Here is a 9,304-nt window from a genome sequence, read left to right as displayed (position 1 = left end):
TAATTTTGGAAACAAAACTGCCTGCAAGGTTACCATTAGCGAGGCAGCCACGGTACGAGTGTATCCTCAGCTTCTTTAACGCTTTCCTTTCCTTAGGAGTAGGAGCGTCTCAGAAACAAAGAACAGGATGTGGTATGTTTTTGCTTAAAAACAAAATCTCACAAGCGAAAACAAGAACTTGAAATCTTTATTGTTTTGTCATCAAAAGTTTTCCCTCTCTTGGACAGCAATGTTCTATCAATGCATATGCTATGGAAAAGCCACACGTTAAGGATCTTAGCCTAAAAACCAGAGGCTGGGCCAGCACTATGTCAAGCCTACTGGGCAAGCTCTGAGGCACGGTGCTGCCCCACCACCGCAGTTAGTATATGACAGGTGTATGCAACAGGTAGAAAAGAGGCCAAGTAAATAAAGGGGAGCGGCAATGAGCCACCCTGAGGAAGACCACCACCAACGGGACATGGGGAGAGGCCAGGGGGGTCACAGGCATAGCCACAGCTGTCTGACACATACTGCCTCAGCACACTTGGACTAATCCAGGTCACAGACATTTAACGCTGCAGGTCAGTTCCAGCCCGCTGGGGAGGGGTACACAGTCCACCGCCCACTGGCAGTCCCTGCGATCTTGGGGCTCATTTCCCAGCCAGAAAAACAACGCAGGGTGATTTCACACATCTCTAGGAATAAAGTGAACGTGCAGACATCTGTTCCCACTTCCTTCAGGAATACACTTGATCAAAAAGCAAATAGTAACTGTCATGATCATTGCTCATTGTCTGAGAATGAGCCATTTTTAGGCATATACATCAGTAACTGAGTAAACAAAACAAACAAAGGCCTAACAGAATAGTCAGGTGAACTCAAGGTTTTCGAGAGTTCAACTTAACAGTTATTATTTACGTGCCTAGTACACCAGGGCCTCAAGTACATCAGAAGGTGTAACTCTGTCCTCTCTCTCTCCTCTCTCTCTCTCTCTCTCTCTCTCTCTCACACACACACACACACACACACACACACACACACACAATTTGATCACGCTCAGTTAAGAGTAAGATATGCAGCCGAGCATTTTGGGATCCGGTTGGGTCTAAAGTGGCAACAGTGGCGGCGAATGACTTTACAGGAATTGGACGCCTAAGGAAAGGGCAGGCCTGACAGGAAACTCTCAGACCGCTGAGGGGTATGCAGGAAACTTGTCTTAAATATGAAGTTACATGTGACCTAATGTTACAGAACACCCACTACAACTGTCATCGACTAAATGTGAAGATTATTAATGCGAGAGCTGCAAGACTGACAAATCACTTGGGAAATCATTTCAAGACTTGCAAAGAGAAAAACTGTAATGCTCTCACTGTGCAGGATGGCAATCCTGCTCCTTTAGTATGATTAAACTACATCTGAAAAGTTATTTGAGTTCAGATATACTATGTATAAAATAAACTTTAAAGTGGGCACGGGAGAGGGAGGGCTTTCTTTTCTAGATGCTGCAAACATAAAACTTTTCATCATCAGTAGTGCCATCAACATCTATCTCACCCAGAGTAAAACATGAAAGGCTGCTGACAAGATCAAAAATCTTACATATAAATAGAAACAGGCCTTTAAAAATGGAATTGCAACATCGGTTGCTCCCCGCAATGAAGCTCAATCTATTTATCACCACAAGAAACACAAATAAAAACCAGGCATAACAGATCTCTTTTCTCGCATCTTCAACCCCAGCATGGAAGTGCAACAAGGAAACACTCCTTCTGAGCAGCTCCAAAAAGAATTTCTCACGACGCAAACTCACAACCTGGCCCTGGCCACTGAGACTTATCCGTCCCGTTGAGGTTGGGCCGCCTGCGATTCTTTGGCACCCGCCATGTTTTCTTCCACGCGTGTCGCCGCTGACATGGCTGCTCAGCAACAGGACCCGTCGCCTGTCTGAACAGGCGCATCATCTGTGTCACGCGGGAGCCACTGTGGGAATTGGGGTGATTTCTGGAGGCTGAGCTGGACCTCGACCCCAGGACCAGGGCCTATTGGAGGATGGGTCTTCCCTTGGCATACTCAGGTGGTGCTTATTCCATTAAAAAGGGGTGGGGGCACGGCCTATGGAGCTAACACTGAACAGGGACAACGCCTGAGATGGACATCCCAACTCAGCAGGCTCCATGAAAAGCAGAGAAGCGAGGAGTCCACCATAGCTCTGAAAAAACAGAAGTCTGTGAACCCTTTAGTGAGTCACGGGGGAAATGCTCTCCCAGCCAGCAGCAGCGAGAAGAGTCTGTCCCCAGAAGAGCAGCCCCCGGGGCTGCTCGACCGTCTCCTCTTCTCGTCCAACCTTTGGGCGGCCTGGATGGCCACCAGTGACAAGAGGTCCCCGGTGGGAGAGTCTGGTAACGAGCTCCTCACCACTGCTGCCAGCTGAAATCATCGTTGCTGCCAAAGACCAAGAAGAACCCGAAGATTGTCGCGAAGATGACTGTGTTGCCCGTGAGAACCAGGGCACAAGCCCCCCACTCGATCTAGGGAGACAAGGAAAGAGGGTCGAGTCACATCACTCAAGAAGCCGGCAAGCTCTGATGCCCTGACCACAACTGCTGCCAGGCCCCTGGTGGCTCAAACAGATGGACAGACAACCTTGGACCCCACCAGCTCAGACAGACAGACACCTCCAGATCCGGCTGGCTCAGACAGACAGACAGACACCCTTGGATCCTGCAAGCTCAGACAGACAGATATCACTGGACCCGGCCAGCTCAGACAGACAGACAGACACCCCCAGACCCGGCCGGCTCAGACAGACAAGACATGCTTGGGCGGCTGTTGGGAATGAGAGGGTCTCCTCATCTAGTCTGGGAGACAACTGGGCTTGGAGATGGAGAAAGGGAGGAGCAGCCACAACCCTGCCCTCCTGTTTCTGCTTCTAAAGGCATTTGCCTTAACTCATGTTTAGCTAAAAAGAAAAACCTGACACATTTCTGGACAGACTTCTCACAATGTGCTCAAGGCTGAAATGAGGGCAGAAGAGAGGAGCTGGGATGGTTGGGACAAGGAGTGTGTGGTAGGAAGTCTACTTGACTTGGGAGTCAGGAGAGACCTGAATTCAAATTCTGCTGACCCGTCCTGAGTGCCCCTGTGGGACTGACTTCCCCTCTCCCAGCTTTAATTTCTTCATCTACAAAATGGGGAGACTAGTGTCTGCAGTACCTATCTTCCAGGAAGGCTGGGGGGAACACAAGTGATCGTGCTTTTAAAGTACTCTGGGAAAACGTCAGCTAGGAGGGGAAAGAATAAAAGGCGTACGCTTGGGTGACATTAATGGGGACACTGACAGTAGAGTTCAGTCCTCCCTGAAAGGTGGCCTCTGCTCCACCGTGTTCTTCTCTGATGCCTCATCAGGGGGCAGAGAGCACAAGATCAGGTGGGGTGTACTTAGCTGGAAAGGCTGCAAGGACGGTCCTGTCAACATGCTCAAAACAGCAGGAGACTGGCACCAAGGGATGAAGTCTTTGGTTGTGGCAACCCAGGAATGCTGGGCATGCCTCCGTCCGTCTGTCTGTCCATCTCTCCCCCTTCCTTCATGAGTCCCAGTTTCTCTGTCTCTGTATCCCTCTGCCTTCTTCCCCCCCCTACCCCATGACACACTTACCAGACGTGCCCTGGCAAACACAATGGGAAGTCCGAAAGCAGAGACCACAATGCCAGTTGTGAGAAATATGGCGAGTTCCTTACAAGCATTGCTCATGGCATCTGTGTCATCCACTAACCTTCTGGCGATGCAATATGGAATGGGAGAAAGGACATAAAAAAACAGAACAAACAGGGGCCAGTATTGGCTGCAAAAAAAAAAAAAAGAGAGAGAGAATGAGAAAATCACTCAGGCTTCTGCTGTCCAAGTCCTTCGCTCCTCTAACATTACAACAACATTGACCTTTTCAAAGAACCAGGGCACTTGCCCTTCCTTAAAAGAGGCCTCTGCTGCTACAAGCACCAGGCCAGCCTGCTTCATCTCTGTAATGCCCCCACCCAGGATCACAACCAAGGAGGAGGCTTCTTGCTCGGATGCTAAAAACTGTGAGGCTTTTTACAATCTCAACAACCAAGACTCCATGTCTTTATCCTCCATGTTAAGTTACAAACGACAAGTTATAGAAGGCAAAGGAACTTTACAATAGTCACAGAGCAGCTGAAGGTCCCTGTTGGGCTCTTCCTTGCCCCCACCAACACAGAAGAAACCTGTCCTAGACCCAGGTCACTGCTTCCAGGCCTGTTCTCCAAGGCCTTTCAAATACCTTCCACATTTAGATAATGCTTGAGGGCCTGTAAGGTGCTTTCCTACAAACAGCCCCGTGGGATCCAGTGGGACAAAGATGACTCCCATTTCACAGAGAAGGACGCCAAAGCTCTGAGGTGGCGGCATGCCTGTAGTCACAGATCTCGTGCCGACTTGGCGCCCAAATACTTTGGCCCTCCCCGGGATTCTCTCTTTTGTGTTCTCCTTGCTCCCCCTGGTTAGCCTGCGGACCCCTTCTCAGAATGTTGGGTTTTTTAAATGTATAAAATAAAACAGAACACACGAGATTGCAAAGAAAACCTAATGAAATATAGTTATCAAACATTTACAAAACCAAAGCAAACCGAGGTTGGATGGCTGCCATCTTTTCTCCTAGGGTCCCTGATTCGCCACCCTAGGGGTGCCCCCTGGACAGTTTTCTTGGAGCCCGGCCCAAGTATCTGGGCATTTTTTCATTGTTTCTTTCTTCTTCCTCCCTAAGGACCTTCCAGCCTAGATCCTCCTCACTGCGGCTCACACTCATCTAGCACTTCTAAGGTCTGCAAAATTCTCTACCATGAAGCCTGTGGAAGAGGCAATGCACCAGGCATTGCTGAAACTGAAACCTGTCACCACTCAGCTCCCAAGTGTCTGATGTGGCATCAGAAGCTCAATCTCCGGACCTGAAGGCCAGCACACCTCGCTCCTCTCAGCATGTGATGCTGGACAAACCTCCCAGATGGCTTTCCTCAGTCTAGCCTCTATAGTCCATATGCTAGGGGGCCAGACTGTTGGGCTCCACAACAACAGGGCCTTGGGGCTTCCTGCCTCACAAAGCAGAAACTCCTGATCTGGCCCTGCCTTCCTGTCAGGACTGACTTCCCACCACACTCCACAGAAAGTGTTTTAGTCCAACTAATTCCTTCCTGTGCCCCCCCAGCCCTTCCTCTCAACGCCAAGCCTCTGTGTTTGTGCTGTTCCTCTTTATCTGAGACGCTCCCCACCGCTGCCCCCTTCTGATTCTCTAGACTTACTTAACTTGTCAAGCTCCCAGGGAGATCTCCCCTTGCCCAACTCCAATACGCTGTCACTAGTACTTGTCTCTGGAGTTACACACAGTGCCTGGCACTGTCTACCCCACAGACTGCAAGGCTGCATGAGGAATCCAGCTTTATTTTCTGTTGTTCCCTTGAAGCAATGGACAGACTGCTGGCTGGGGAGTGAGGGGGCAAGAAAACCTGGGACCAAATCTCTCCTCTAGCTGGGTGACCCTAGCTGGTCACCACACCTCGAGGTGCCCCAGAAATGATCTCAGACTAAGTCCTGGGGCAGGGCCCGAGCTCTATCAGCGGACAGAGCTGATTGCTGGCACTCCCCATGCTCAGCCCCCCAGTGTCTCTCTTAGCACCAAGCGCCTCACGGGAACCCAATCGATAACTGACTGAATGGCTCCAATCGCTGGAAATTCCAATGCAAATAAGGTTAAACGCCCACGGTTCCACCTCCCACCTCAAAGGGTCACTTCCAACATGGCCAACATCTGATCTGAACAAGTGAGGCGCTGAGCAGAGACGCCCCCTTATTTAGCTCTGACAGTGCAGAATCAGCACGCTCATGGATTCTCCCCAAGGTCCCCTTCGGGTTCTATGAGGCAGACTCACCACTTGCAGCCATCAGTTGTTCTTTTTTTTTTTAAAGGCAATTGGAGTTAAATGACTTGCCCAGGGTCACACAGCTAGTTAAGTGTCAAGTGTTTGGTCTGAGGCCAGATATGAACTCAGGTCCTCCTGACCTCAGGGCCGGTTCTCTATCCACTGTGCCAACTAGCTGCCCCCATCGGTTGTCCTAAGGCCTCACATAGTGACAGTAGGTGGCACTTCCTCCCGTAGCATTCCTCACCCCCCCTGCCCGCTACCATTTTATGTAGGATTTCAAAGCCCACCTGCTGAGCTCCAGATGTCACTGCTCCCTGCTGATGCCTCTAGTCCACTCCTAAGTGTTCTCTTCTTTCCCATGGTTAATGGTTGGGAACATTTTCTTCCCTCATCCTACCTGAAGCCCAGCAATCCTAACACTTCTTGGCCTCCACAGAATCCAGAGACCCTCAGCAGCCATGCAGTCCTGGCTCCAGTCCCCAAAGAACCCTCTACTGGGGCAGCTAGATGGCGCAGTGGATAGAGCACCGGCCCTGGATTCAGGAGGACCTGAGTTCAAATCCGGCCTCAGACACATACTAGCTGTGTGACCCTGGGCAAGTCACTTAACCCCACTGCCTAGCCAAAAGAAAAAAAGAATCCTCTCTACCACACCCTACAGTTATCAAGCAGCCTTGGGCTGGAGATGCCCACAGAGAGTGAATCCTCTCCCTCCTGCAGGAGCCCATCCCACTGTGACTTCTTCCTGACATCGGCCTAGGTCATTCTTCCCACAACTTCCCCCTGTATCTCCTAGTTCTGCCCTCTCGATCCACGCAGAACCAGCTGGATCCTGCTTCCGTGTGGCAGCCACACACATGCTCGAGGCCAGCTCTCATACGCCCCCTAAATCTTTTCTCCAGGTCCAATGTCCTTGCTTTCTTCAGCTCATTCTCCTACAGCAAGTGCCTCCATCTTCTTTTCCCTGGAGGTCCTCTGACAAACTCCCTCCGTTTCCTGCTTTTGGCCCCTCATCTCAAGGCTCCCCAGCATCACTCCTCTCCCCACCAACGATGATCTCTCACTTGGGCCTCAGATGGCATGCTCTCCTATCTCCTCTCTACAATGACCAAACAAAGTTTCTTAATGATCCGCAATCTCCTGTCTCCACTGCCTTTTCCTACTACCTTTAAAAAAGACCAAGTCTTGCCAGTCCTAAAAGGGTCACATAGCTGGAGGTGAACAATGGTTCCAGGTTTTCCTTCCCCTCCTCCCCCAGATCTTGGCCAATCCTTGGCACTGTACACCCAAACTTGTCACTGTCCCATTTCTGGTTTTGAGAATGGGTGAATGAGTAGACCCAAAGAGTGGCAATGACTGGGTCAAGGTCAACCTGTGAGTTTCACTCTTTAGTACCCCAGAAATCTGTCTTTGGTCCTATTCTATTCACTATTATCATCAGTAGATTTCATAAAGGCACAGTTGGCATATTAGTCAGATCTACTTATGACACAAAGCTGAGTGGGAGAGCTAACGTGCTGGAGAAGAGAGGCAGGATCTCAAAGAATCTGGGCAACTTTACTGATGTGCTTCATTAAAGACACAATTTAGGTTTTCGGGTGTTTTGCTTTTTGGTGAGGCAGTCCAGGTTAAGTGACTTGCCTAGAGTCACACAGCTAGTAAATGTCAAGCATGAGGCTGGATAGGAACTCAGGTCCTCCTGACTCCAAGGCCGGAGCTCTAGCCACTGTGCCACTTAGCTACCCCCAACTTACGTATTTTAATGGGGATTTATAAATGTAAAGCCTTATGCTTAGATTCAAAAAGTTAACTGTACATTTGTATGAAAAGAGATTTAGGGGTTTTAGTGTACTGCAAGCTTAATGTGACAAGTCAGCCACAAGCTGATGCGATTTTTGGCCACAATGGGAAACAGCATGCCTAGAATGATAATTCTCTTTGCCCTTGGCCCTGGTCAGGCCATCCTAGAATACTGTGTTTCAGCCTGGTCCCACGTCTTAGGAAAGGGTCCACCAGGATGATGAGAGGAATGGAGTTTCCCCAATCAGGACAGGTTCAGAAACCAGGGATGCTGGGCCCAGAGAAGAAGGCTCAGAGGGACACGGCTGCTTGACAGCTCTCTTCCAAGCATCTGGCAAAGGGATGTCACCTGTCAGTGGTGAGGCTCATTCTGTTTTGTGCTTGAGGGAAGAACGAGGAGCACTGGATGTCCACTGCAGAGGCTGATTTCAGGCTGAAGAAAACTTTGTGACCAATTAGGAGCTGTTTAAAAGCAGAAGGTGTCTCCGGAGGTGGTGGGCTCCTCCTCACTCTAGTTCTCGGAGTGAAGCCTGCATAACCATTTCTTGGGGCTGTAAGGCTTACCTTTCCACCTGCCTATGCTCACCTCCTCCCCTGGAGGCGTTTCCACCCTCAGGCCTCTTCCTTCCCTCTTCCACACCAGCCATGTTCACCTCTGTCTCACCTTCTGACCCTCCAGACAACTTTGCACCTTGACCCCCTGAAGGCTCCCACTCTCCTCCACCCCCATTTCAGCTCCCTTTTACGTGATGTCTTCCCCATTAGAACGTGAGCTCCTTGAGGGCAGATAGATGCCTTTTTTTAATTGAAATTTTAAATTAATTAATTTTTAGTTTCCAACATTTACTTTTATGAGATATTGAGCTCCAAATTCCCCCCCCCCCCAAAGATGGCCTGCAATCTGATAAAGGCTCTACATGTACAATCGTGTTAAACATATTTCCACATAAGTCATGTTGTGAAAGAAGACAGACACATTCTTTTTGCTTGTATCTGTACTCCCAGTGCTTAGCATAGTGCTTGGCACGCTGTGTTTATCTGTCTCTGTCAACAGAGACTCCTGGCCTGGTAGAGGTTGGAACAGATGACTGCTGGGAGACTTGTCTTCCAAACGCTCTGACACTGGGACATTTATTGCAAGACTTAACTCGGTTTGGTAACTTTTTACAGCCATTATTATTTTGATCGGCACAAAGGCTGGGTTGGAAAAGCACAGTCTCTGACCCCCATGTTGAGGGGGGATATAATGACTTGGTACTGACTGCTCTGGAGATCATTAAAACACTGTTTTTAAAGACAACCTTCAACACGACCAAAAATAAAACCTTCATACATACTTGTATAATGGAAGGGCGCATCCAAGCATCAAAAACATGAGCCCGATTGCTCCCCCGAAGGACAAACTGATGAGCGCTGCAAGGCAAACACAAAACAGAAATATTCATTCACCAAATTAAGTCACAGCTTCAACAGTACTATTATATGGCTGAACATACCCAGCTATACTATGAAAAGGTAGAGTTTGTGACCTTGTAAGTAAAACATTCTGCTTTCCTTTTTAAAAGAGGAGGGGGTATTAAAATTA

At 49.2% G+C, this 9,304-nt stretch overlaps 1 protein-coding gene across 2 annotated transcripts in view; it reads right to left on the bottom strand.

Moving 5' to 3' along the window:
• Positions 1-169: 169 nt before the first annotated feature.
• LEPROTL1 (leptin receptor overlapping transcript like 1) overlaps positions 170-9,304 on the bottom strand; it is a 28,200-nt gene continuing 19,065 nt past the window's right edge. For both annotated transcript variants that reach the window (XM_021008283.2, XM_078148368.1), the window contains 3 exons: positions 9,057-9,132; positions 3,641-3,827; positions 170-2,513 (listed from right to left, as the gene is read on the bottom strand). In XM_021008283.2, coding sequence (XP_020863942.1) covers positions 2,397-2,513; positions 3,641-3,827; positions 9,057-9,132 — 380 coding nt within the window. In that variant the 3' untranslated portion in view covers positions 170-2,396. The remainder of the gene's footprint in view (positions 2,514-3,640; positions 3,828-9,056; positions 9,133-9,304) is intronic.

The sequence above is a fragment of the Phascolarctos cinereus genome, unplaced genomic scaffold (assembly GCF_003287225.1).
Source record: "Phascolarctos cinereus isolate Bilbo 61053 unplaced genomic scaffold, phaCin_HiC Scaffold_9;HRSCAF=440, whole genome shotgun sequence".
In the NCBI taxonomy this organism is placed as follows: Eukaryota; Metazoa; Chordata; class Mammalia; order Diprotodontia; family Phascolarctidae; genus Phascolarctos; species Phascolarctos cinereus.
Note: the sequence above shows the minus strand (reverse complement) of the source record. Positions and strands in the feature narration are given on the sequence as shown.